Here is a 26,186-nt window from a genome sequence, read left to right as displayed (position 1 = left end):
AGTACTAATTAAGGAAGACAATGGGCCTTGGAATCTGTAAAGATAGGCGGGAATGAATCTGGTCAAATGTACTGACTTTCTTGCTGCAAGAATTGTCTCTTTCCTTGAGAGGGCTCCAGAGGGCGCACGAGGACATTTGGCTGTGCCTTGGCGCCACCCAGGCAAAAGGCACCACCTAGAGCCTCGATGGAAAGGTCCCCACACCCTACTCCGTGGTGCTGACGACGACGTCGAGACCTGGGTCCATCACATCTACGTCCGGTCAGCGGACCCATCCATGGTCCAAAAAGACTTCATCACCAAATGGAGCGTCGATCGAGATCAACGCAACCAAGCTACGGCGTGCTCCACCTGCCTGATGCTGGTAACATGACTCGCGATCACTCCTGTCGCCAGAAGCCCCCACAATAGACTTAGATGATGCCTGCATCTTCATGGACATGGCTCCAAAGAGACAAGGACAATTTATAGGAAGGCCTAAAGCGGCCATGATGCCAATATCATGTTTCATTGTATTAATATGTTATATTGACCTTTGATTCTTTTGCAGGTTTGAATATATATTGGTTATCCTGAAAGAGAACTGTGTAGGATGACCCCCAAAAGTAAAGAATGGCCAGCTGCCAAGAGGGCAGGTGCTCAACTGGGCAAGGAACAGTGCCCATCAGGTTTTGGTCTCTGTTGAGAGACAGCTAACAGTTGGCAGCCCGTAATACTGTCTTGCAGGCCTTTGTAAAGCTAGAAAAAGGCCTGTTTATGCATAGAAAAAATTTTAATGCCAACAATTATTGTTTTATTAAAAGGAATTGGCAAGAAAAGTCAGAAAATCTTAGAGTAGATCAGTATGTCTTTCTTCTTATGTAATTCCTCCGAAATTTGGCAATGCTAACATGGCAATACATTTCTTTGCATAAATTCAATAAGACTGGTTTCCAATAGTGGTTTTATTAACCAGAAACTTTGACTGGAGTATCATGTTTTAAGGAACCCTGTCTAAGCTCTGAAGACTTGAAGCCAATAAGAGTGCCACAGAGAAAGCCTGGTATCTTGCTTGGTAGCCCTGAAAATAGCTGGCGCTGGAGCGTCAGGCCGATGCCCTATCATCACTGGCGGTTGGTAAGAGTAAAAGGAGAGCAGTAGGGATGCCTCTACATTCCTGCGGAACTCCCACACACTCAGGGCCGCAACAAGTAGGGGGGCTACCGAGATGGGCTTAAAGCCTGGAGCGTGGGCTCAGGTAGAGTTGCTACAGGTGAGGGACTCACCTAACTCAGCAGATACTACAGGCGGGCCTGATGGCAGCTGGATGGCGTGGCTTCCTGGCCCTACGGGGCACATTAAGATTCAACCATGAGATTCTAGCAAAGGTAGTCAGTTACCATTCTTGTTGTGTTTATGCAAACATCAGGACAGTAAATAAATTAATCTTGATTTGGCTTTTTGATAGCCATGGAGGAATTTTAAGAAGAAAAATCCTATTTCAATAAAAGTTGTTATATACCCAGTACAAGCCTCTAACAACGGTGAAATAAAAATTCAGTCCGTCTCATGATTGAGCCGGAAGTTCCAAGACAAAGGGGGGAATGAAAGGGCGAGGGCTAGGCCCTCCACCTTGCCCCAGGGTAAGGGCTACGTCCTCCATCTTACCTTGGCCACGTGCGTCTTCCCGGAAGTCTAAGACTCTGCTAGCCACACCCAGGAACAAGACATCGACTTGCGCCTGGCCAATCGGCAGAGCACAGTCCTTTCTCCTCCCCTTACTCCAACCCCCTCCCCACTGAAAGATATATAAGATATGCTTAAACTCTTAGTCCGGGCTCACAGACACTGCTCTGTGCTCAGAGTGAGGCTGCGAGTCCCAGCATGCTAGCATCAATAAACCCTTTGCTTTTTGCATGAGAAGCGTCTCTTGGTTCTTTGTGACAGCGGCTTGCGTCCAGGGCGTTACAGTCCCGACCTACAGAGATGTTATGAATGAAACAGCAACCTGGACCGGACGTCACAAAAGGAACAAGGAAGTGATGTTTAAAGCAGCTTCTGCAATTTACAAAATGGTGAATGCTCCAATGCTAGCATAGCAGCTTATCTAATCGGGTGGGGATCATCCAGCCCAGGGTTGTATAAGCCCACAAAATCATTTGATCTGGTCCTGCCCAGGCACTAGGGGTGAGTTAATTGTTTGACCAAATATAGCAAGGCTGTTTTTGTTGTTAATCCTCAGAGAATATTTTTCCATCGATTTTTTTTTTTTTTTTTTTAGAGAGGGAAAGAGAAACGATGTGAGAGAAACACATCGATTGGTTGCCTCCTGCACAAGGCCCTGACCAGGGCCCAGGTCGGGGAGGAGCCTGCAACCAAGGTAAATGCCCTTGACCGAAATCGAACCCGGAACCTTTTGGTCCACTGAGCCAAACTGGCTAGGGCAGGCTAATTTTTAAGTTGGTAATTTTGTATGGTCTGTGAATGATGTTACAAATATCCAATGGCCTTGGCAGAAAAAGGGTCCCCACCCCTGACTAAATAGTGAGTCTTTCTCAAAGGAGTTCCTTTATCTCACACAGTAGGTGGAAAACTGGTAACTGTTCCTAGCAAGATAAACTGGCATCCTCCAAATGGCTGAAGTACCTACCGCCCAAGTTCCTTTAGCCATTCAATGGGGGCGCAGCGCCACCTTGTGGCCACGCTCAAACCACCTGTTAGTAGGATACAATTCCAGCATGTTATGTTAGGAATGAAAGGAACACTATATTCTGCCTACTTTTATTGACTTTTTTCCCCCATACATTTAAAACAAAAATAGCACATGACAATAGCATCTTATCCCAAAGTTTCAACTCAGCTGACTGCCTCAGAGAGGCCAGGAGAACTAAGCCACCTTATGCCTCTGAATAACTAACTAAAGATTCAAGTTACATAGCAAGTTCAAGTTTCTGCCCGGCCGAGAGACACAGCCAGTAGTGAAACCCACGTTTCGAACTCCAGGGACTCCAGCTCGCCGCCTGTCTTATTTCTCAGTAGCTCTTCCTATCTGTTTAGGCTGAGTCTTCCTGCTGGCTCTCCTTCAGGGTGGGTCCAGGCTGAACCAGAGAGAAAAGTGCAGACTGGCTCCACCATCACTAACAGCTGGCCGGCGAGGACATCCTCTCCATTCAGTCCTTTGTCTCCACCATGTATCTTCCTCTCCCTCCAGCACTTGTTGCTATGACTTTTATGTAACAGTGGGTTCAGTGTTCGTTAAGTTGACTGAAGGGTGGTGTGAGCCTGGCATATTTTCCTGAGCTAAAATAGAAGAAAACAGGGTACCTCTGTGGCCTTCCTGCCACAAGATCAAGTAAAAAGGGAAAAGCACTACCGAGAAGGGCAGTCCCGGGGGAGCACTGCAATCCCCGCCCTGCCCCACGCAGGTTTCTCTAGCACTAGCTCTTGAGGGTACAAAGCAGGTATTCCGGGGTCAAGGAGGCATAACGAAGGGAAACGCATTTATTTGCCCCTTTTAAACTTCCCTGCCGCCCCAGTCTTTGCCTTCTTCTTAGCGGATCCCTTGGGTTCTGGCTCCTTGCGCTTAGCTGAAGAGAGCGAGCCGGTGACCTTGAAGAAATCTTCCAGGCGGCCCTGGGTGCTGCCTTGGCGACTCTTGTTCAGCCGCTTGACGCCGCTGCGGATTCGCTCCTCAGAGAACTGCTTTTCGCCACACAGGAACTTGACGAGCTCCTCTTCCTTCGGCTCACTCCACTTCAGTTCCACAGACTCCGGGTCCAGCACCTCCGGCGCCAGGAACAGCTGCTGGGCCTCCTTGTGGAGCCAGTTTTCTGGCACAGGGTACTTGTTGGGGTCAAGTCGGCGCACAATCTCCTCGATGCTCTTGTGCTTCTGGATGAGGTCCACGGCCCGCTTGGGCCCGATGCCCCGGATGCTCTCACAGTAGTCACTGCCCAGCAGGATGCACAGGTCCACAAACTGCTCCTGGTTCAGGCCCAGCTCCTGCAGAATCCGGCTCAGGTGGAACTCCTGGATGGGCAGCTTCTTGGCCTCGCTGGCCGTCAGGTGCCGCATGAGCACAGGGCTGCCGAAGGTCAGACAATCCATGTCCTCCGTGGCCGCAGCGTAGACTTTGCCAGCCTTCACCAGGGCTGCACAGCTGGCCTCTGCCTCACTGGGGGCATCGAGGTACGGGATGCCCATGAGGCTCAGGAGATGCTTGCACTCATCATTGTGTTGCTTGGTGACCTTCACCAGCCGCTTCGTGAACTTCTCCACTTCCTCCTCGGCCCCAGCAGCCTGAGCCTGATGCAGCTGCTTCTCCGCCTCGGCCCGCCGCTCACTGCGTTTGGCCAGCTCACCCGACTTGAGCTGCGGTGGCTTGCCGTCAAAGACATACACGGGCTTGATGCCGTTCTCTATCATGCGGATGGTGCGGTAGAACATGCCCATCAGGTGGCTGGTGGTCTCACCCTCCTCGTTCTGCAGCACGTCCCCACCCTGGCGAACAGCAATCAGGAACTGATAGATGCTCATGGAGGCATCGATGGCCACCTTGCGGCCAAAGTAGCTCTTGATGTCATTCTCCCGAATGGCACTGGGGGCCACGTCAGCGATCAGTTTGGCCAGGCCTTGAATGCCCATAGCAGGAGGGACAGCTGAAAAAGAAAGGCAAGGAACACAAGGAGGAACTTGAAGGATGAAAAAATCATAATAAGGTTATATTGGTGCTATCTCACCAATCTGTCATGCCTTTAGCTAAACAAATTTAACACAACAAAAAGGAAACCAAGTTAGCACTGCAGAAGATGAAAAGATGAAGAAAATAAGGTTTCCATTGGCAAGAAACTTAAACTCTGGCAAGGAACTCCATTCAATACTAACTAAGGCTTCCTGAGTGGAACTGAATTGGGTGCTAAGAGGAATAAGACGCTGTTGAGGTCCTTAAGGGACTTAACATTTTGTGCCTAAAGCAGCAACAGGACTAGCATGCATAGGGGCTAAGCAGACATCTGCATCCGTATCATGCGAAATCCAGAGTGTGCCTGGCCCAACTTGAGGAGTCCAGGGACCAGAAGGGCAGACCTGAGCCCCGCGGGACAGGCAAATACTGGTTAGGCCATGGCTGAGTAGCTCAGTCGGTTAGAGCATCATCCAGATAAGCCAAGGCTGCAGTTCAGGTTCTATCCCTGGTCAGGGCACACACAAGAATCAACCAGTGAATGCATCAATAAGTGGAACAACAAATAGATGTTTCTCCCTCTTGCCTTTCTTCTCGCTCTAAAAATCTATTTAAATTAAAACACACACACAACTGGTTAGGCAAAGGTGAGATGAGACAATTACCAAAGCCACCACAATTCACAGCTGAATGTGTAAAGTGGTGACATAAACATGACTGCCCATCTTCTTGCCATACGTGAAAACCACACTTATTCTTTCCCAAATCATCCCTCCGCCTTCCTCCCCTAAGCAGCCGTGATGGTTAGTGTTCCGTGTCTGCTTGGCTAGGCTACAACCAAACACAAATCCAGGTGTTGCCGTGACGGCATTTTTGTAGATGAGGCTCACATTTGCAATCCGTTGACTAAATAAATAAGAGAGATTGCTCTCCGTGTGGCAGGGGTCTCATCCAACTCATCTGAACAACCTTAGCAGCAAAAACGGAGGTCGTGCCCTGCGATTTTGGACTTGCCAACCCCTCCAATCACCTAACCAGTGGTCGGCAAACTCATTAGCCAACAGAGCCAAATATCAACAGTACAACGATTGAAATTTCTTTTGAGAGCCCAATTTTTTAAACTTAAACTATATAGGTAGGTACATTGTTATGAACTTAATTAGGGTGCTCCTAAGGCTTAGGAAGAGCCACACTCAAGGGGCCAAAGAGCCGCATGTGGCTCTCGAGCCGCAGTTTGCCGACCACGGCCTAAGCCAATTCCTTAAAATAAGTCTCTTTAGGTCGCTCTGATAGAGGCAGAAACAGAATGCTGGGGAACCAGCTGGAATTGTAAGAAATGTTAATCATGCTCTGTTAACCGTGACTGCTTTATTCTGAGTAAAGAAGGCACGTTTTAACCGGGCTGGCAGTCGCTCGTGGGACCTGGGTGCTCACCAGGCAACGCAGCCGGCCCTCCCCATCGTGGAAAGATGAACATCTTTGCTGCCGAAACCAGAATCGCCCGCCCTTTGCAGACCCCAGCCCTCGCCTATCACTAAGCTCCCCAGCCCTTCTGCACACCTGCAGGCCTTTGCACACCTCCAGCCGGCTTACCCACCCAGCTGGCTACTCCACCGTGGACCCAATGTAAGCAGCTGGCTTATGGGGGGTGCACAGCAGGTCTTTGTGGCTGACCTGCTGTGTTCTCCCCATACCGATGGCAGGATTGGAATACACGCTCATATATGATTCAATCCGTCTCTGCTTAAATGGCTCAAGCAGTGGCAGGCGGCGCGGGCCCACGGATCCTCCGGTTACAGATCCCTGTGCTATGCATCTATTTGTTCTTTTCCCGGAGAACCCCACGCACACAGCAGCCCGAAGAATGGGAGTGACGGCTTTCCCACACGCAGCACCGAGGAGCGCCCGCTCCGACCTCGATGCTGCCAGGAGGTCTAAGTCTCCCCCTCGTCTGCTCGCTCCACCACCGAGTCCCCAACGGGAACTCCAAGGCTCCCACCCACCCCAGGCCCTGACCTAGTCACCCCGCCCTGGGTTGTGGTTCAGGCCTCTTCACACCTAAAAAAAAACACCACTCCCATAATTATTTTTGCTCCTTCCATCCAAACCTGTCCTTTCATCCACTTAAAAGAGCTTTGTGTGTGTCATCACGTACCCACGGCGGTCTGTGTCCAACACCCGGCGAACCATTACACCAGGCCTTCCAATGGCCCCCCTTCCCCCCTCCCAGGTCCTTTAGAAAAGCATCAGCGACCCGGCGGCGTCCCTTCCCGTTTAGTGCAAGCACCTCGCCGGGCACCACACCGTCTAGGCTCTGGTTCCCAACCCCCCGCCGCCGGGGCCCCCAGGAGGCCCGTGCCCGGCGACCTGCGACCCTGCACAGCACCCAGCGGCGGGGTCTCCACGAGGAGGTTTAAAACTGCTTCTCCTCAGGATCTCAGTCAAAACACGCACGACCCCGGGAGGTGGAGTTATTCTCCTCTTTCTAAATAAAGAGGCTCAGAGCTTCTCGTCCCACAGCGGGGAAGTGGCGGGACAGCACCCGCGCCCGCCCCGCGCGGAGCCGGCCCCGACAGCGCCCAGCGCACCGCAGGCCCCGCCGCTCTCGGGGACGCCTCCCAGGGGGTCTCACCTGGTCTTGGGGGCGCGAGGGCTCGGCAGCTAGCGGCTGGCGCGGTGTCACCCAGCAGTCCTCCGTCCGGCTCTAGCCTCCGCTCGCCCGCGGGTCCCTCTTGGTCCGCCGCCTTCCAAAGCCCGCGCTCCCGTCACGTGACCCGCCGCTGCGCACAGCCTCCTGGGAAGCGTAGTGCAGGCCCGACCGCTCGGGAAGCGTAGTGCAGGCCCGACCGCTCGGCCCGCCTTTCCCTCACGGCAACCAGCCCCGGCTAGGTGAACGCACTCCCTCGGCGACCCTTCCTCACCCTGCTCCACCGCTGGCCCTCACTCCACCCAAGGCCCTCGCTGGCCCCAGCTCCCGCTGCATCCGAAACAGCCGGACTACAAGTCCCACAATGCCGCGCGCGGGTGCCACTTCCTCTTCCGGCCGAGCCGCGCGCCGGCTTCTGCCGACGTGTTTTTCCGGTGGCGGAGTGGCAGGTTACCCAGAGCCCGGCAAAATGGTGAGAGGGGTGAGAGGGGTGATGGGAGTTAGGAACAGGGCTGTGAGGAGCCCTCGGGCCCGCCCCACACCCCTTTCTCTCGCGGAGGCCTCGGAGGCCCGGGATCCAGGCTCCCACAGCCTCCCGCTCGGGCCATGGACTCCTTAGGCTGAGGTTTTGATCTCGCCCGTTTTAAGGGGGCGGGGGTGGGGGCGTGAGGTGCATTTAAAGAAAAATCCCTATTGTTGAAAGTATTACATATGTCCCCTCTTTTCCCCATTGACCCCCCTAGCCCGTCCCCCGCCCCGAGGTGCATTTTTATTATCTTGGCGCTTTTCTCTCTCTCACTTGTGACCAAGCCGTTCTCTCCCCGGCCGAGCGGGTCTCATGCGACAAGGCCGGGGGCGAACGTCGCCTTCCCGGGGAGCTTGGCGAACCCCCGGCCGGTGGCCCTTCCCGGGGGCGCCCACCGGCTCCGCGCAGGCCCCTTGCCGCGCCCTCCTGGGCTCCGCTGCCCGCGGCCACGCCTCCCCGCGACCCCCCTCCGCCGGGCCTCCCGCCCTGAAACGTCTATTCATCTTTGTATTCCCAGCGCCAAACACGGGGCCTGCCAACGGAGGCCCGTAAAAGGCAGCCATTGTCTTTGTTGTGTTGGGGGGAGGGGGGACGTAAATGTTTACGAGTTGAATTCCAGTGTCTCTTGGAACAACGGGGTCAGTCTGCTTCCCCGGAGTTGTTCTGTTCAGGGATTTAGAAGCGCTGGCTGCGGGACAGTGGAAGTCAGCGCCGCACAGACCTGTGTGTTCACACCCCTCCCTGACGGGCGTGACCTCATAATCGCCCCTGAACTCGGGGAAGGGGACAAACACCTGTTGAGCCACTACCCTAGGCCAGGCCGGGGCGCTCGGACATCTGTCATCTTTCCTGAATCAGAGGCACTGTGAGATGCTGTAACGCCTCGATGGAGGCGCGTGCTGTTCAGTGGAGACAGGATTTTAACTGGTGTCTTCTGCCTATAGACCCTGAGATCCCATAATAACATAGGATAACACAGAAGGAGAGGCTGAGATCACCCTGAGGCTCCATAATAACATAGGATAATGCAGAAGGAGAGGCTGAGATCTGGGTACCAGTCCAGTGTCCACAGACAGATGTGGGTCCATAAAACTTTTTTTTTTTAAGAGAGAGAAACATCAGTTTGTTGTCCTGCTTATTTATACATTCATTGGTTGATTCATCTCCATCCCCCCCCCCCCCCGCATTGGTTGGTTCTTATATGTGCCTTGACCCGAGATCGAACCCGCAACCTTGGCATACCGGGACAAGACTCTAACCCATGGAGCAACCCGGCCAGGGCCAGGCTTTTTCTTACATGTGGCTTATCTCAGGCGGGGAGTTCATACCTTTCATTACATTTTTTTTTCCCCATAGAGGTCAGTCGCTTCAGAAAACGTTAGGGGCCATTCATTGACCCACAGCTAATTAGCCACCTTCGGCGTCCCAGCCTCCTACTCTCGGCCGCTCTTCTGATTCATAGTGGAATGACACCGTGCCACCGTAGTTTCAGATGCAGTTGTCACCCCCAAGCGCCATCACTTCTTGGTGCAGGATTCCCACATTCCCCAGGCTGACAGGCCGTCAGCAGTCACAGCGGCCTGGGGCTCCTTGACGGCCCGCTCGGCCCCCAGGCTGAAGCCGGGCATTCTTTCCTGGCTCTGATCTCCTCTGTGCCCCTAGGAGCTCGAGGCCATGAGCAGGTACACCAGCCCCGTGAACCCCGCCGTCTTCCCCCATCTGACCGTGGTGCTGTTGGCCATTGGCATGTTCTTCACCGCCTGGTTCTTCGTGTATCCTTTCCGCTGAGCAGCGGGTGGGCCGGAGTTGGTGATGCGGGAGACGGAGGCAGGAGCCATGCTGGGTGCACGCGCCCTGCCAGCGTTTCCCTGGTGTGGGGAGGGGAGGTTGAGAGAAGGCCGTTGCTGTTCCAAGGTGAGGGTGTGGCTGTATTTTTCAAGTTCCGGTGAGTTCGGTTTGCTCCTCAGATGCCTAGGACAGTGAGCAGAGGGTCCGGCTGGACTAGAGGAAATGGGGGAGTAGATGAAAGTGGTGCCAGGAGGGGTGCCCTCTGGTGCCAGGGGGTCGGAGGACTAGTCCAGCTCCACCGTTTATTTGGGTAAGTACCTAACCCCCCTGGGCCTCATCTCCTCCTGAGTAGTAGAGGGGTTGCATGGAGCACCAGCCCAGGTCTCTCTTGGGCCTCTGCCTGCCTGCACGAAGCCAGACAAACCTCCCAGAATTCCGTAGCCGTGCCTTTCTCCCCGAGTTGCAGTGGCCATGCCTCCTGCTCCGTGCAGGCCATGCCTGAGCTTCTCCTTAACTGTCTCGCCAGCTATGAGGTCACGTCCACCAAGTACACGCGGGACATCTACAAGGAGCTGCTCATCTCCTTGGTGGCCTCGCTCTTCATGGGCTTTGGGTTCCTCTTCCTGCTGCTCTGGGTTGGCATCTACGTATGAGCTCCCACGGGTAAGAGCTGACAGGGTGGGACGCTGGAGAAACCCCCCACGCCCCCCCACATCAGGGGGTCCTCGGGCCCGCACGACCCTGGGTTCATGGAGACGGGCTCAGCAGAATGGATAGGGACACCAGACACATGCGCCCCTTTCCCTGCTCTTAATGGGGATTTGAGCCAAGGGTGACCTGCTTTGTCATTCCCAAATTCTGCACACTGCCCAGGGCCGCGATCTGGCTTTGGGGTGTACTACCCGGGGCTGTGGGCGCAGGCTGCCCAGGGCCGCGACCTGGCTTTGGGGTGTACTGCCCGGGGCTGTGGGCGCAGGCTGCCCAGGGCTGTGCATTCCACTCTCACATTCACACGCCAGGACCTTGGAGAGACTGCCGGGGAGTGGCCCCGAAGGGGGTCAGGGTCTGGGACTTAAAACTTGCTGCAAGGAGTACTGTTTCGATTAGGAATGTTTCGGCCACTGAAATAAACCCTGATTAAGTGAGGAAAGAAAATCAAACAGCTGTGCTGCCGATAATCCACCAAACAGGTCACGAGAATTGGCTCTGGTGGCTCAGCCTCAACGGCGTGTGCCCTCAGCCCTTGCCCCCCGAGCACGGGGCTCGGTCAGAGAGTGGAAATGAGGATCTGTGGTCTCACGGTGACACCTCTCTCCTCTTTCAGGCTCCAGCCGGGCAGCTGCACTGAATCCCTGCTTTTGTACATTAATTTTTTACTGTTGCTGGAGGTGTCCCGCCTGCTGCTCACATTAAAGGCAGATGTGTGCCATCTCGTCTGGTGCTCCTTCTGCGGGCGGAGTGGGTGCTGGTGCCCAGACCTGCCGGACTTCCCCCGTCCAGCCCCTCCCTTTTCTCTCTGCCTGCCCGATGGTTCCTGCTGCTGGGTGCCTGCTCCCCCTCTGAGGGCCAAGGGGTGTGGGAAGGCTTCCCTGGGGACAGGAAGGGGCAGGCCCACCCTCCCGTGGTTTCTAGAGCACAGTTCTCCAGGGACCCGCACCAGTCAAGTCTGCCCTGGGCCCATCCCCTGCCCCAGGTGTAGCCACTCTTCTCTGGGCTGGGAGCCCTGGAAGGCTCAGCTTGTCCCCTAAAACGGCTTTTCCCTGGGGTGCCTACCTTTGGCCCAGGCCGGGCAGTTCCCTGGGGTGTGGCCAGGGACGGGGCCTGCTGAGTTCGGTGTCCAAGCCTCACTTGACGCTAAGAAGGACAGTGGGCTGTAAAGCATCCATGTGGCTGCGGGACCCCAGAGAGTCCATCCAGGAGGTCCCAGCCCCAGAGGCGACCCCACCTCCCACCAGAACCATCTCAGAGACGGGGAGGCAAGCTCAGATACAAACCGCATTTATTCGTTTATTTATACACGTGCATGTACTTCAGAAGGAAAGAACCGTTCAGGGGACAGGAAGCACACAGGCCCAGGGCTGCCTCCCTCTGCCCACTCGAGTCAGAGCTGGTCCACGATAAATATGAGTCGAAGCTCAGGGGCGGGAACGGGGTTACGGGGAGGGGGCGCTCTATGCACACGCAGGCTTTTACGGGAGATAAATGAAGGCGGGGTCTTGTGCATGGAGAAGCCCTATGTACAGCTCGAAGTTTGGAGATTAGCCCAGTGGCTACAGGAATAAGGGCCACAGGGGAGAGAAAGGGAGAGATGGCTGCTGGGCCCCAGGTAGGGCACAGAGCCATGGCACCCACTCACCAGCACCGGCCCGGCAGCTGCCAGCAGGTGGCCCGCTCCCTTCCCCTGACGCCCTTTCACTTGACTGGGCTTAAGGCAACTTTGGTCCAAGGTTGACCCCCCCGCTAGCAGCTCGGAGCCCCTGCTTGGCCCCAACCCCTGCACTGGGGACCCGCTACCCCAGACATGGAAACAGCCAGCTGCAACCGGCCTGGGGCTGTGCTGTCCAGATGGGCTCCAGGGGGCAGTGGAGGGTCACTTTCCAGTTAAGGACTGAGGGGCCGCAGTCCGCGAGCACAGCCCCAGAGGGAGCCCCAGAATCATGACAAGGAGCGAGGCGGAGCAGTTTAAAGGCGATTGGGGAGGTTCCCCCACGGGAGGCGAGAGGAGAGTAGTCCCAAGTGAGGCTGGCCCGCAGGGTGTGAGAGCCATGCCATTCCGATGTCAGAATGAGCGGTGGGGCCACACGGGAGGGGGCCGAGTGGCCCGGCATCCCTGCTAGCCCCCACCCCCTGGTGTCTCCCCATCCTGAGGGCAAGTGCTTTGAGATCACAGCAGAAGGGGGCCCACCCACAGTTCCTAGGCTTTTTCAAGATTCAGCCCCCCCCCCCCACACACACACACACACACAAAGGCCTCCCATTCAGAGCTGAGAATGAGAGGTAAGTGGCAAGGCCTGGTTCCCAAAACGGTGCAGACCATCACAGAGCAAGGACGTACGGGCAGCCCTGTCCCCATGTCAACCATGTCAGGGCTAAATGAGTCCCACACTTCCACGAGCCAGGTGTGGCTCAGCATGGCAGGCGCCCACGAAGATGAACTCGCACTTGAGAGAAGACGTCTGCCCTCACCTAAGCCCCCGCCCTTAATTTGGGGAGACGAGGCCCCCAGCAGACTAAGAATGGGGGGAGCGGCCAGTCTTGGGGTGGTCAGGAGCGGGACGGGTGTCTCACTGGGACAGGTCTGAGCCAGGGTTCTGTCTTTGCAAGTGTCACCCCAGCGTCTGGCCCCTCTGGGCTCCCATCACCATCCCCCCACCCCGTCCTGGTTGAAGTGCAGTTTAGTATTAATAACAGCGAAAGCTACCTGCATCCACCCGTCCGCCAAGGCGGCTGCTGCCTCGCAAGGGTTCCTGCTCCTCCGCCCAGAGAACGATGGGCCCTGACACCACTGTGAGCCTGGCCTGCACCACCGGAAGCTCACAGGAACTCCCCTCAGGGCACTCCAGGGTCCAGGTTCCGAGGCTTACCTGGCCCCCTGGCCCCCTGGTTCGGCCAGGCACTACGTGTCCATAGCACATGGTCAGTCTCTCCCATCCGGGGCTGCTGCAGCGGCCCTGGGCGCGCTCAGAGCCAAGCGCAGGGAGAAGAGACCTCCGGGCCACACTTCAGGCTTCCAAGTGCAAGTCCAGCGTAACAGTCACACCCCAGAAGTCCACCTCCTGGCCACCCCTTGGGGAGCAGCTTCGAGGGTGAGGGCTGTCTGCCCTCCACTGGTGCATGGTCCCAGCCAAGTCTCAAGGCTCCACCCGAGCCCCCGCCCAGCTCAAAGGCAGGCCGGTCCTCGAGGGCCAAAGGGAGCTCCCGGTCTCCAATGGGGCGGCAGAGGGGGTGGCCTCCGGGCCCTGGAGCCAGCCCTCCCACCGCCATCGGGACAGAGGGTCCCGGGTGGGAGCCAGGAGTGACCAGCGAGAGCAGCAGCTCCAGTGTGAGACTTCCAGTGTCCCAGGTGGAGGCCAGGCCCAGCTCGGCCGGGGCAGTGCCCGCGGATGGAGAGCTGGCGGCACAGGCTCCAGTGTAACAACTGCATCCAGTGTGGAGGGGCGCCCGGGGCCCCGGGCCCTGGCGTGCGGCTGCCTCGGAGGGCAGCTCAGTCACACAGGCGGTAGAAGCGGAAGTAGTAGTCCGTGGTCAGCGGGACCGGGGCCTCCGCGCTGCAGTTGGCCTGGCCCTGGGCGGAAGGGCAGAGGGACTGGATGAGGTTTGGGAGTTGCCAGGGGGGAGGCACCCCCCCCCGCCCCCCGCTGACATGGCCTAACACCATCCCAAGTCCTGCCCTGAGCTCTGCACCCGCACCCCCACCCCAGCCCCATCTCTCCCCCAAGCCCCACACAGAGACAGGGGCCTGTGCTCACCGGCAGCGCCACCTGGAAGTGGTAGGTGAATTCACGGAAGGACAGGATGGTCACTGGCCACTGGTGGGAAGTGCCCTGGGGAGAGGGGAGAGGGGAGAGGGGTCAGGACAGGCCCGGCCGCCATCCTCACCAGCGCTCCGCTCCGTGGCCAACTCAGAGAGCGCCCGGGCTCTGCGGCAAGTTTAGGAAGGAAACACATCCCCGAGGCGATGGGAGGGAGCAGGGTCTGCTCTGGGCACGATGGCAGCCACTCACTGAGCCAAGTGCCCACAAGTCCGCAGCTGCCTCTCCCCCCGCCCCGTCTACCTTCCCTCCTGCCCACGATGCTCTGGGCACATGGAAGTAGCTCATTTACCCGCCTCCCTACAGCCCAAGGAGGCGGCGCTGCTCTAAAACCACTCGTGACACGCGGCAGAGCTGGACCCCAAACCCAGCTGTGTCACGCGCGCTCCCTGGCAGGGCAGCGTGAGGCCCGGGGGGCAGCGGGCCCAGCTCCTACCCGAGGCTCTGGCTTCGCCCCGGCGGTACGTGTGCCCAGGCCTGAGCCAGGCGGCCCCTGAGCGCCGTGCCGGGCTCTCCCCCAGCTTCTCGTGCTGCCCCTCCGTGGGGCCGCGGGGCCGGGCCTCCTGGGCTCCCCCCCCACCCCCGACTCAGGTTTCTCTGTCTCCCACGGGGCCCCACACAGGGCCTGCGATGGGGTCCCAGTGCGTTTGTGAAGGCTGAGGAGAAACTCCCATAACTTGTGCTGAGTCACAGCTTCAGGTCCCGGCCACTTGCTTCCAGAGCAGGAGGGAGCCCGAGGGAGCTGGGCCCCGGCCCCAGCCTGAGCTTGAGGTCCAGGCTCCCAACCCGCTGCCCCCCGCCCCTCACAGCCCTGACAGTTCCAGCTCCGCCAACACGCCACGCCCCCCCGCCTCCAGACTTCTGCCCCTGCTGCTCCCCTCTCCTGGGACACTGTCCCAGATTGTCCTTCAGGTCTCACTTAAATCAACAGGACTTTTTTTAATGGCTGTCCTCACCTGAGGCCAGACGGGTTAGCTCTCCCTGCCATGGGCTCCCAGGGGTCCCTCCCTGTCCCTGTCCCTGTCCCTGTCCCCACCACTGCACCCAAGTTAGTCCTTGTGGGACCATTTTCTTCCCAGGGCTCTGCCAGGCAGGAACGGGACAGAGCAAGGGACAGGGAGGCTCCCCCGTGCGTGGTGCACACGCGCCCTCCCCGGCACAGACGCCCAGCCCCCAAGTGTCCCCGTGGAGATGCCTGCACTCTGACCCGGCTGCCTCTCCTCACCCATTTGGGGGCCCCGTTGTGCTCCGGGGACCCCCAGTGGCCCCCTACCTGGGTGTCCTGGTGGGTGTGGAGGCTCTGTGGAAAGCCGCCCTCCTCGCACGGCTCCTCCGACCTCAGGCTGCACAGCACCACGGACACGGGGAACGAGGAGCTGGAGGAGGCCCGGGGAGCAGGGAAATGGGTTCCGAGCGCCCCCGCCCAGCCTCCTCCCCGCCAGCCCTCCCCTCCACCTCCCTGCCCCGCCACCCCTCCCACCCACCATCCTGCTCCGTCCTCAAGGGCCCCTGCGGGCAGCAGCCCATTCTACAGATGAGGAACCGAGGCCCAGGGACCGTTAGCGGCCAGGGACCCGGGTCTCCCCTCCCCACGCGCACTCACTTCATCTGCAGGGTGAGGCTGAGGTGCAGGGGGGTGCTGCCGCTGACAGGGATGTGGTAGGTGAAGTTCCCAGGCCTGAAAGGGCAAAGCTGGCTCCTCAGCCCCAGGCCACACCCACAGCCTCACCCCCCAGTCTCCATGGAGCCCGTCAGGGGCCTAGCCAGGGTCTGCGCCGCCTGGTGGGGGAAGTTCCTCCCCAGTGGGACAAGGTCTGGCCATATGGGCCGCCTGGGCTCGGAGCACCCGAGGGAACCCGTCCCTGGGTGGGGGGAGGAGCCAGCCCACCTGCAGGCACCCCCCGGAGCGCAGTACTGGGCGGTGATGGGCATCGAGTTCTCCAGCAGCTGGATGGAGGCGAGGGCGGGCGCCGAGTCTGCAAGGAGAGGCGGCGGTGAGCATCTACCCCTGGGGTTTCTCGGTCACTGTGAACTTCAGTCTCAGCAAGCCACAGCTTCTCAACTTTTTTTCTTTAAGCCACGACACCCGTCAAATGCAAGTCGATGGGGAGGCCCAGTACCCAGAGCAGAGCCACCTGGTCGAAGCCAGGAAGGCTCCTGGCCTCCCCTTCAGCCTCCAAGGCAGCCCGGGGGCACCGGGGAGGAACCCATTTGAAAACCTCTGCAAGAGAGGGTTCCCAGCTTTGTGTGGCTAAGGGTTTGAGGTTTGGGAAAACAAGAGCCAGGCTCTGGAGCCAGCGGGTTGGTATCAGTTCCAGCTCTGCCGCTGACGGGTTATACGGCTCCTGGCGAGCCCCTTCCCTTGTCTGTGCCTCTGCTTCCTCATCTGAATAATGGGGACAGTCCCTTTCTTGCAGGAGTGCTGTGAAGATTACATGGGCGATGGGCACAGGCTCCCGGCCCGATCCCTGGCTACTTGTAATGCTCAGCAAAGGCCTGCTGACGGAGCTGTGCACCCAGACACTCAGGTGCCTGGGCTGAAACAGGCCCTGGCCAGGGAGCCCGGCTGGGCTGGGCTGGGCTGGGCTGGGCTGGGCTGAGAGGTGCAGGGGGACAGGGCAAGTACCTGCTTGGCCCCAGGGCTGAGTGGGCGGGGGGACCCCTCGGCGGGCCCGGCCATGGACTCGGAGGCTGGGGCTGTTCTTGGTTTTGCCCTGCCCCCCCGGGAAGGGGACTGAAGGACTGGCCACCGGCTCCAAGCTCTTTGAATGCTTGGAGTGGCCGATGCCATTGGCTGCCAGGCCCCAGGACTTGGCTCTGATGTTGGTGCCGGGCAGCAGGGCCATCTGGCTGGGGTCTGTGGACAGAACCGGGGCGGGCTGAGAAGAGGGGACTGCTGCCTCCTGCCCAGCTGTCTCTACAGCCCCCCTGGACTCTGGGCCCCCCCAGGCGGCCCGCCAATCCTTTCCAGAGCCTCCTTCTGGGCTCCAGGAGACCCCCCCACCCATGGGCCTGTGGGGTCTTCCTCTGGACTCAGTTAAATAAAAACAAACCCAACCCCAGCCCTGGCCCCAATAGCCATACCTGAGTGGTTAGCGGAGGGGCTGGGACTGGGGCTGCGACCATGGCTGGGGTCAAAGCTGGGGCCAAGACTAGGGTGAGTGGCAGGGCCTGGTGTGGGCGAGGGGCAGCAGACGACGGGGCAGGGGTGGCTGGAGCACAGGTCTAAGGTGCGGATGGCCGATCCTGGGGCTGAGTGGGTCAGGCCAGGGGTAACTGAGGAAGCCAGAGGCTGTATGAGCCGGAGGGGGCAGCAGAGCCCCCTCCCCACCCCCCGAAAAACACAGCCGTCTCCCCCCTCCCACCCGTCCAGACCCGCCCCCGGCACGCACCCAGCAGCACAGAGGGCCGTGTGCCTGGAAGCCCAGTGGTCACAGGCGACTGTCGGAGCTGAGTGGTCCCAAAGCTCTGGCTGGACCTGCTGGGGGAGGGGGGGCCGAGCTCAGAGGGGCTGGAGCCTGGCGGGCAGCTGGAAGTCCCCGAGAAGCAGGAAGGGCAGGAGGAGGTGGACGGGGAGGTGGAGAGGAAGACGGCAGCCGGAGCCAGAGGCGGGAGGGAGGGGGCTTGACCCGGACACGTACCATGGGCACATGGCCTCACTCCCCCCCGGGTGCTGGGGCCGGAGCAGGGCCAGAAGACAGGAAGTGGACACGGCAAAGGAGCTAAGGACAGCAGAGAGGAAAGGGGGGGCCAGGCACAGGGGGAGAGAGAGAAGACACAGTCAGAGACGGCCCAGAGGCTGAGGGTGACAGTGGGCAGACAGAGCCCAAGGCCCCACCCTGGCCCTCCTTCCCTGGCCCCCAGTCCGCCCTGGACCCCGCCGATGCCCTGGACTCTCAGAGGCCCGGCGGCCCGGAGGAGCAGTCGGTAGGAGGCCTGAGAGAAACACCGGTTTCCGCAGGGACTGGAAGACAGCCGTCCCCCTCCCTCCTCCACACCCCCCCCAACACCAGCCCCCCGCGGGCTGAGAACCTAAGCTGGAACCCCTTAGAGGGGACAGCCTCCGTGGCTCCCCTGACCCCGGGCTGCCCACCACAGCCCCGCCCGAGCTGGCGGCTCAGCAGACGCCAGGCCTCCAGGGACATACCCATCGGTCTCCACCAGGTCCTCCTCGGTACGCAGGCTCAGCACGTACAGCGTGGACATGGACACCACGCTGGGGACCACGGGGAAGGCATGGTTAGAGCTGAGCCACGGTCTGGGGCCCTCTCTCTGGGCAGGGCCTGGGCTCCCAGGGGATGCCTGTACCCGGTCTCCCAGCCCCAGGGGGACGGACGGGACAGAATGAGGCAGCCCATCCCCTTCCCCAGGACCTCAGGGACTCTCCAAGGCCCTGCCTTCCTCTTCCCCAGGCCTGGGCCCCTGGGCAGCCACCCCGCCCGGAGCCTGCGGGACAAGTCACCTGAAGGCCATGACCACCACCAGGGCGATGATGGTTCCCTGCAGGAAGCGCGGGCTGACGCAGGCCGGCTCCGGGCCCACAGACGGCGGCTGAGGAGAAGGGAAGCAGCAGCAGAGGCCCAGACTTAGGGAGCCCATGGCCTTACCCACTGGGGTGCTGCTGGAGGTAGGGGTGCCAGGAGGGCTCATTCCCATGGGGGCAGAGGGAGAGGAAGGGAAAGCAGGGCTGGGCGGGCCAGAGGGTCCCTGAGCCTGGAGAGGGGCCGGCAGGAAAGGAAGCGGCGGGGAGGGGAGGCCCCCGTTAACCTCCCACCCCTGCCCACCTTACCTTGCTGGCCACCTTGGGGGGCCTCTTCTTGTGGGGGACGCTGCCTGCCCGGCTGAACTGGCTCCCTGTGTGGCTGCAGGAAGAGGGCCAGGGTCAGAGGTGGCCCTGGGGCGCGGGTCTGCCCTCCCCGGCCCCGCGCCCCTACCTGAAGGCGCCGGCGCTGCCCGTGGACTTGAAGCTGTCCAGGCGCCGCAGCTTGGCCAGCTTGTGGCTCCAGCGCTCCAGCTCGTCGATGCGCGTCTCCAGGTTGTCCGTCAGCTTGCACAGCTCCTTCACGGCCCCCACGTTCTCCATGAAGATGCGCTCCTGGCGCAGGCAACAGGCCAGTGTGGAGGGCGCCCCGTGCTGCCTCGGACAGCCTCCCGCCCGGCGCCCACTGCCCTCCCCACCCCGTCACAGTGCCTGGCTCCCAGGGCCCACGCTCGCCCCTCGCCCGCGGGAACGGGCGCCTCACACTGCAGCACTTCACTGCGCAGCCAAGGCCAAAACATGCCACCTGCGCCTTGCAGCCCAGCCCCTCTCCAGGGAAGGTACAACAAACCCACAATAAGCCGGTGTCCGGGCCTTGCAATAGCCGGGAGGACGCCTGAGCGAGGCCCCATCGCTCAGCCAGAGCCCAGCCCCACGTCCGAAGCTCCCTCTCCACCTCCGAGGGATGAGAGAGGGCTGGGCCGCTCCGCCCTCTGCACCGGTGCCCAGCCTCCTTGGAGGGGTGACCCGCCCCTCTGCCCGGGCGCCCCAGGCTCCCCCTGGCTGCCGACCTTGTTCACCACCAGAAAGTTCTCGATGGTCTTCCCGTTGGCAAAGACCACGGCGCCCGCGTCCTTCACGGCCTCAGGCAGCACCTCCTTCACCTCCTGGGCGATGACCCCTGGGGAGGGACGAGCCAGGTGTGTGTGGAGCGGCGGGGGGGACCTAGTGGAAGGGGGCTGGGGCGGCGGGCGCAGTTCTGGGCGCTAGAGATCTGGGCTCCCAGGAGCCTCGAAGCAGGGGCGCCACGGGCCCATGTTCGCAGGGTGGCAGTTCCAGGGCCAAGGTGTGGGGCTCCCTTGGCTGGGGGAGGGGCGGGTCCCTGGGAGTAAGAATCCCAGGGAAGGGGGCAGGGACCTGGGGTGGGGGGGGTGAAGGCAGGGTTCATCCAGGGCAGAGGGGCGAGGATCCCCAGGCACAATTCCCCGACTTCCAGTGTCCAGGCCTGAGGCCCCGGGGCTGAGGGGGAGTTCCAGGGGTCCAGGGGAGGGTTCCTGGAGGGGTTCCCGGACAAAGGTTTCTAGAAGACCCGCGCAGCATTACCAGGGGACGGGGCAGGGTTCCCGGGTCCCCCGACTCCAGCCTCAGGGCCTTACCCGTCTCTGGCGCCGAGGCCTCGATGCCCGCGGTGGCGGCGAACTCGGGCTTGTATCTGTAGTGCACCAGGCGCATGCGCGCGATCCTCTTCAGCTGCTCCGTGGTGTCCACCTGCGGGAGCCAGGCCTGAGCCGGAACCCCTCCCTCCTGGCCGTCGGGAGCGCCCCGAGACCAAGAGGCCGCAGGGTGGAGGGGAGACCCTGCTTCCGGGATCCCTGGGTCCTGAGATCCAGGCTCAGCCTCCCCCTCCTCCTCCCCCCCACCCCCGTCCCCACCCCCAGCCGCAGCCCCACCTCCTGCACGTGCTCCTTGGCCCGAAGGTCCGACGGGTGCATGAGTGAGCCCATGACCTTGACGTTGCCGTGCACGACCAGCGCCTCATCGGGACGGTCCGTGTTGATGCCCACGCGGCCGTGGTGGAAGACCGTGTCGGGCACCTGTGCCCGCTGCCACAGCACGTCACTGTCGCTCTCGAACTGGCCTGGGTTGGAGGCCTAGGCGCGTTGGGGTTGAATCGATCAGTGCTGGGGGGTGGGAGACCTGCAGGCCCCTGGGAAAGGGGCACCCCCCGCCCCCCCGCCGCCCCTCTAGCTCCGGCCAGGGCTCCTCACCCCACTGTGCCTAACCTAAGCTGGCCCTCCGGCTGCGGCAGTTTTCAGTTACTTGTGGGACTTGGGGAAGCCCCCAGGCCTGTCCACTTCCTCCCTTTAGGAGACGCCAGGCCCGGAGAGGGTGGAGCCTTGCCCGAGGCCACACCGCCAGGGCCCAGCGGGACCCTGACTCCCCACTGCCCCGGGATTCCTCCCGGGTGCTTTGCTCCCAGCTCTGGGGGGGGGCCCTCAAGCCCCTGGGGGAGGTGCCCTCACCCGCACGATGATGCGCTCCGAGATCTGGGCGGCCAGCGTGTAGTTCTGATTCTGTGCGTGGGCCTGGAGGGCCACCACCAGCATGAAGTACCTGCGCACACCGCGGTCTCAGCGGCCCCACCGCGGTCTCGGCGGCCCCACAGCCCTGCCCCCCTCCCCCCCCCCAGGTCAGATGCACAGTGCACAGCACTGCCCGCTCAGTCGTCCCCCCCACAGGCTCCCGGCACCCCAGGAAGTGGCATGAACATCCCATCCGAGAGGAGGAACCCGAGTCTCCACTAGGGGGCGGCATTTCCCCAGGACCAGAGCGCTCCCAGCCTTAGTCAGTTAAGGGCTGAGTTTCAGGTTCCTCGTCTGTACAATGGGTGGGTGTGGGGGGCTCTGTGCCTGGTGTGCCACCCGGGGCGGCATCTTCCTGGCCGCCTTTAGCAATGGGGGGGGCGGGGGGGCGGGGGTCCGGCCGCTCACCTCTGGTCAGGGTTGGGCTTGCTTTTCTTGCGCATGTTGTTGGCCGTGGTCTCGCTGAAGTGCAGGCGCTCCACAGTCACCTTTCGTGACCTGCTCGGGGGGGCAGGCTGACTCTGCGGAGAAGGGCAGGGACACTCAGGGGCCAGGCAGGGGGCACTCAGGTGTGGGGGGTGGACGTCGTGGGTGCCCGCCTAGCCCCCCTCAGCTCCCAAGCCAGCTGCGGGGTCAGCTCTCCAGAGGCCACCCCCAAGGTCACACACTCACGTGACAGGGTTGAAGGGCCGCTTGCTTCGGTCCGACTGCGACTGCTCGATGTTGATGGACTGGTTCAGGGCCTCTAGCTGGGGAGGAGCAGGGCCAGTGGGCCCTCAGGGCTGGGGTCCCCCCACCCCCACCCCGTCCTGGCCCCCTTCACCTCTCAGCCCGGCCCGGCCCAGCTGGAGCTGAGGGGGAAACAGAGGCATCGCCTCCCCTCAGCCTGGCTTCCCCATAAACTCAGTCCCTCTCCTACAGAGCCGCACCCCCAGGCCCCCACCCACACCCCTGGGGCAGACACACTCCACGGCACCTCACAGCCCCCAGCCTGAGCACACCCCAAACCGGCCTCCACAAACACCCCCTCACACCCACCCCACCACCCCAGCCCCTCCCATGTCCCCTCGACCCCCCCATATGACACTGAAGGAGACACGCCCTGCCCCCCCCACCCCCCGCACCCCCACGGAGCTCATGGGCGCAAATTCACGCGGGTTGTGCTGGGGAGGGGGCCGAGGGCGGGGCTCCAGGTCAAGATGGGCCTCAGGGCAAGTCTCCTAGGACCGTGGCGCGGCGGCAGCAGAGTGGACGGTGAGGCCAGGGAGCAGGCAGCCGGGAGAGGAGGTGGGATGGGCGCTGGGAGGGTGGCCCAGGGGAAGGAGGCCACTGGGGCTGTGAGTGGGCACAGTGGTCCGGGCACAGCCCATGGCAGGGCCAGACCCGGAGGCCTTTGTGGGCTGAGCTCAGAAGTCCTGGCAAAGGGGGGGGGGTGTGGAGGAAGGGGGAGGGTCACGCCCGCCTGGGCCTCCGGTGGAGCCTGAGTTGGGAGCCAGAGTGGAAGGTGCTGTGGGGGTGGCCTTGTCCAGGGAGAGGGGGCAGCAGAGTCTGGTGCATGACGAGGTGTGAGCAAGTGGGCCCCGGATTTATGGCCTGAGCCCCCATCCTGAGGAGGGAGGCCGAGGAAGGGGGCGGTCAGGAGAGGGGGTCTTGGCTGGGGACACAGACCTGGGGTCAGGGTGGAGAAGGACACGGGAGCCCCACGGTTCAGGTTCAGGTTCAGGTTCAGGTTCAGGTTCAGGGGCATCACCGGGGCAGGACGGGGGCGGGGGCGGGGGTGGACGTGGCTTGAGGGCTCCTCCCTGGCTTCCGGCCCGAGGTGCCCGCTGGCCGGGCCCCACACCTGCCTTCACGCCGTGCAGCTTCAGGTAGAAGCAGTCGAGGGGCTTGAGGCCCTCGGGCGTCTTCACGAACTTGGGTTCGCCCAGCATGCCGATGTACACCGTCACCTGGAAGTGGTTCTTCTTCTGGCACACGAACGCGTCGTCGCCCACCGAGAAGTTGAAGCCCTTGTCGGCGTCCACGCGGTAGGTGAGCATGGGCCTGGGGCGGGCAGGGCAGGCGCTCACCGGGGCCCCGGCCGGGCCTGGGCGTCCGTCCCCCCCACACCGGCGGGCCGATTTCCTACCCTGAACCCCAGATCACGGGGCTGCCCCCACTTCTCAGAAATGGAAACTGCGTCCCGGGGGGATTTGGGCTCAGGCCTGCCACCCCCTCAGTCACTGTTCTTCCCTCTACGTGCCTGGGACCAACCACGCTGGGGAGGAGGGAAACACGGCCAGAGACCTGAGCCCACCAGATGGGAGGGAACTCCTGGGGGGGCTTGGGGGCCCCTCACCACACTTGATTCCTCCCCGTAACACTTCCGAAGCCCCCGCCCTCGTGGGAGATGGGGTTAGAGGGGATGGTCTGCAGAGCCTCACTGCGGCTGACAGCTGGTAGCCATGGAAACGGTGGAACCAGGCGCCAGGAGCTGGCCCAGCCCCTGCCCACAGGCTCCCTCCAGCCCCCAAACATCCTCATTCTGACTCCTGTATGCCCGGGGGAGACGGGACGGAAGCACTCTGGGCAGCTGGACCCAGCCTCAGTTTACCCATCTGTTGCTGAGAAAGTGTTCTAAGTCTGTACCCTTTGGGGGGCCTCCAGGTGGCAGGAAAGAGAGCAATTACAGCGTGGCCTGCCCTCACCCAAATCCCCAGGCACAAGCAGTGCCCCCCAGGCCCGGTGCCTGCCTGGAGGAAGCTGGGCAGGGAGAATGGCTCCAAGCGACGGGAAAAGGACTCCGGGCCTGTAATGTCCACAGGAAGGCCCAGGGCTCCCTGCTTCTCCCTCCCGGGGCCCCGCCCACCTGACTGCGCCAGAGAAACACCCAGGAAGTGCCCGGGCCCCACTGGAGCCCCGGCTGCCAGCTTCCTGGCCTTGGGGGCCTGGGGTGGCAGGGCTGGCCCAGAACTAGGAGTGGGGGTCCGCACCAGGCCATAGGGGCTGGACCCCCAAACACCTCCCCTCAACCCTGGCAGGGTCTCAGGGCCCCTTCAGCCACCGGAGCAACTGGACAGCCCCTAGGCCCGAGGGCTTCTGGGTAGGAGACCCACAGAGCCCGGGTGCCCGACTCCAGGAGGCTGGTCTCAGCGGTGACAGGGCCCTCGCCCAGCCACCCTGCCCAGGCCTGGCCATGTCCAAGCGAGTTGTGGGGGCCACACTTTCAGCCCTCGCCGGCCCCCGCCCAGTGCTCCTGGCCAGGCCGGGAAGCTGAGCCAGGTGGGTGCTGAGGAAGGGCTAAGAATCCAGGCAGCCTCTGACCAGTCCCCCCTCCTCCGGGGAGGGTCTGCGGGAAGGGCCTCCTAACACTCAGCTTCCTGCTACCTTCCTGGAATGCCGCAGGAGGAGGGGGAGGGGGCAGGGGAGGAGGAGCCCTGACTCGCCCCTCCCTGGCAGGCACCACCTTCTTAAGGCGGCCTCGGGCTGGCCCAGGAGTCAGGAACCCTGAGCACTGTCCTAGCTCTGCTCTCCTGTAAGTGGGCCACCTGGTCCCCAGTGTGCTCCAGGCCCTGCTCTAGGACCACGGTGCCAGGCGGGCGGGCCCCAGATGGCCGTGTGGCCAGGAGGGTGGAGGGGTGCACAGCTCACTCACAGCTCCTTGTAGTTGGCGTCGTACAGGGTCGCCCACTTGTTCTGCTGATGTGGTTGCCACTTGATGGACTGGTAGTTGGGGTCCAGGTAGGAGCCACTGAGGCTGTCATTGTCCTGCAGGAGACCTGGAGGGGGGAATGCTATGTGGGCCCTGCGCCCCACTCCCCAACCTGAAGGGCCGCCCCCGGCTGGGCCCCGCAGGCCAGCCTCGTACCTGGCGAGGGGGCACCTGGCGGGTGCCAAGGTGGTGTCTGGACCCGGGCGATGCTGAGAGGCAAGGAGCCAGGGCCTGGGGAGAGGGGGCCCTGGGGAGGCCAGGGCGGGGAGGGGGCTCGCGGGGGGTGCGCGGGCAGGGCTGTCACGGTCCCAGGCTCCTGTTTGATCATTCCGTTCAGCATCTGGGCATTGAGGGTGTTGGGGGGCGATTCCGAGTGCTTCCTCTTCTTGGAGGGGTGTGTGGGGAGCCTGAAGGGACAGAGGTGTGCGCCATGGGGGGCTGGCTCCCCGAGCCCCTCCCCCCAGGCAGTGCCCAGCCTCCCTCTCCACCGTTTCTGCCGGATATGCCCAGTCCGGAGGACACCTCCTGCAGGAAGCGCCCTCGGCTTGGCCTCGGCAGGGTTCCCCATCACTCTGTGCTGCATTCCCTGGTTCCGCACCTGCCCTACCCCCGAACTGTGGAAGCCAGGTGGCAGGAGCCACACCGGACTTGCCTATGTGTCCCTATCGCACCGCAAGGGGCCTGGCACACGGAGGGCGCAGAACCGGGGGAGGGAGGAAGCTGTCCTCCTCTGCGCTGTCACCCATGTCACCCCGTGTTACCCCCAGGGGAGCCTCTGCAGAGCACCCCACGGGCCACAGAGGCAGGAAGGAGCGTTTCTTGGAACGGGGCTGAAATGTGGGGGGCTGCACAGCATCCCTTCTGCTTGACAAAAAGTTTTGGCAGCGGAATCTCTCCTTGAACTAAATCTCTCAGGAGATAGCAAGGGGTAGCCCGGCCAGTGTGGCTCAGTGGTTGAGCGTCGACCTATGAACCAGGAGGTCAGGGTTCGATTCCCGGTCAGGGCACATGCCTGGGTTGCAGGCTTGGTCCCCAGTAGGGGGTGTGCAGGAGGCAGCCGGTCAATGAGTCTCTCTGATCATTGATGTTTCTGTCTCTTTCTCCCTCTCCCTATTTGAAATCAATAAAGATATATATATATATATATTTAAATCTCAATGTGTAAAACATAAAATGGCAATTCTGCAGAATGGAGGCAGAGCAGGGAGCTCGGGTCCACGCCTGGCACCTCCTCAGAGCCGAGGGCTCCGTGCGGCTGGGAAGTTCACCGGGTGCCGGGG

The 26,186-nt window shown here is 61.4% G+C and overlaps 3 protein-coding genes across 5 annotated transcripts in view; 1 reads left to right on the top strand and 2 right to left on the bottom strand.

Moving 5' to 3' along the window:
* Nucleotides 1-2,746: 2,746 nt before the first annotated feature.
* Nucleotides 2,747-7,449, bottom strand: FEN1 (flap structure-specific endonuclease 1). 2 transcript variants are annotated; one of them, XM_006108283.3, is made up of 2 exons: nucleotides 7,293-7,449; nucleotides 2,747-4,637 (listed from the first exon to the last, which is right to left on the bottom strand). In XM_006108283.3, exon 2 carries the CDS (start codon nucleotides 4,621-4,623, stop codon nucleotides 3,481-3,483), a length of 1,143 nt encoding a protein of 380 aa, XP_006108345.1. In that variant the 5' UTR covers nucleotides 4,624-4,637; nucleotides 7,293-7,449; the 3' UTR covers nucleotides 2,747-3,480. The 2 variants fall into 2 exon arrangements, with proteins under 2 accessions (XP_006108345.1, XP_014305811.1); XM_014450325.2 differs by having other exon boundaries at nucleotides 2,747-4,670; nucleotides 7,293-7,437.
* A 207-nt stretch (nucleotides 7,450-7,656) lies between these two features.
* TMEM258 (transmembrane protein 258) lies at nucleotides 7,657-11,050 on the top strand. Of its 2 annotated transcripts, none has more exons than XM_006108281.2 (4): nucleotides 7,657-7,779; nucleotides 9,496-9,605; nucleotides 10,148-10,284; nucleotides 10,946-11,050. In XM_006108281.2, exons 1-3 carry the CDS (start codon nucleotides 7,672-7,674, stop codon nucleotides 10,272-10,274), a joined length of 345 nt encoding a protein of 114 aa, XP_006108343.2. In that variant the 5' UTR covers nucleotides 7,657-7,671; the 3' UTR covers nucleotides 10,275-10,284; nucleotides 10,946-11,050. The 2 variants fall into 2 exon arrangements, with proteins under 2 accessions (XP_006108343.2, XP_014305812.1); XM_014450326.2 differs by lacking the exon at nucleotides 7,657-7,779 and adding an exon at nucleotides 8,703-8,725.
* A 2,026-nt stretch (nucleotides 11,051-13,076) lies between these two features.
* Nucleotides 13,077-26,186, bottom strand: part of MYRF (myelin regulatory factor) — a gene marked incomplete at its 5' end in the record, with an annotated part of 17,971 nt that continues 4,861 nt past the window's right edge. Inside the window, 22 exons of the mRNA XM_006108284.3 lie at nucleotides 13,077-13,906; nucleotides 14,091-14,165; nucleotides 15,427-15,529; nucleotides 15,757-15,831; nucleotides 16,042-16,129; nucleotides 16,780-17,010; nucleotides 17,238-17,429; nucleotides 17,546-17,631; nucleotides 17,795-17,875; nucleotides 18,301-18,369; nucleotides 18,616-18,704; nucleotides 18,943-19,015; nucleotides 19,088-19,248; nucleotides 19,704-19,813; nucleotides 20,289-20,400; nucleotides 20,583-20,783; nucleotides 21,156-21,246; nucleotides 21,624-21,734; nucleotides 21,888-21,964; nucleotides 23,063-23,258; nucleotides 24,850-24,973; nucleotides 25,063-25,313. Of these exons, the coding sequence (XP_006108346.3) occupies nucleotides 13,826-13,906; nucleotides 14,091-14,165; nucleotides 15,427-15,529; nucleotides 15,757-15,831; nucleotides 16,042-16,129; nucleotides 16,780-17,010; nucleotides 17,238-17,429; nucleotides 17,546-17,631; nucleotides 17,795-17,875; nucleotides 18,301-18,369; nucleotides 18,616-18,704; nucleotides 18,943-19,015; nucleotides 19,088-19,248; nucleotides 19,704-19,813; nucleotides 20,289-20,400; nucleotides 20,583-20,783; nucleotides 21,156-21,246; nucleotides 21,624-21,734; nucleotides 21,888-21,964; nucleotides 23,063-23,258; nucleotides 24,850-24,973; nucleotides 25,063-25,313 (2,677 nt within the window). The remainder of the gene's footprint in view (nucleotides 13,907-14,090; nucleotides 14,166-15,426; nucleotides 15,530-15,756; nucleotides 15,832-16,041; nucleotides 16,130-16,779; nucleotides 17,011-17,237; nucleotides 17,430-17,545; nucleotides 17,632-17,794; nucleotides 17,876-18,300; nucleotides 18,370-18,615; nucleotides 18,705-18,942; nucleotides 19,016-19,087; nucleotides 19,249-19,703; nucleotides 19,814-20,288; nucleotides 20,401-20,582; nucleotides 20,784-21,155; nucleotides 21,247-21,623; nucleotides 21,735-21,887; nucleotides 21,965-23,062; nucleotides 23,259-24,849; nucleotides 24,974-25,062; nucleotides 25,314-26,186) is intronic.

Source organism: Myotis lucifugus, unplaced genomic scaffold (assembly GCF_000147115.1).
Source record: "Myotis lucifugus unplaced genomic scaffold, Myoluc2.0 scaffold_2020, whole genome shotgun sequence".
Classification (NCBI taxonomy): domain Eukaryota; kingdom Metazoa; phylum Chordata; class Mammalia; order Chiroptera; family Vespertilionidae; genus Myotis; species Myotis lucifugus.
Note: the sequence above shows the minus strand (reverse complement) of the source record. Positions and strands in the feature narration are given on the sequence as shown.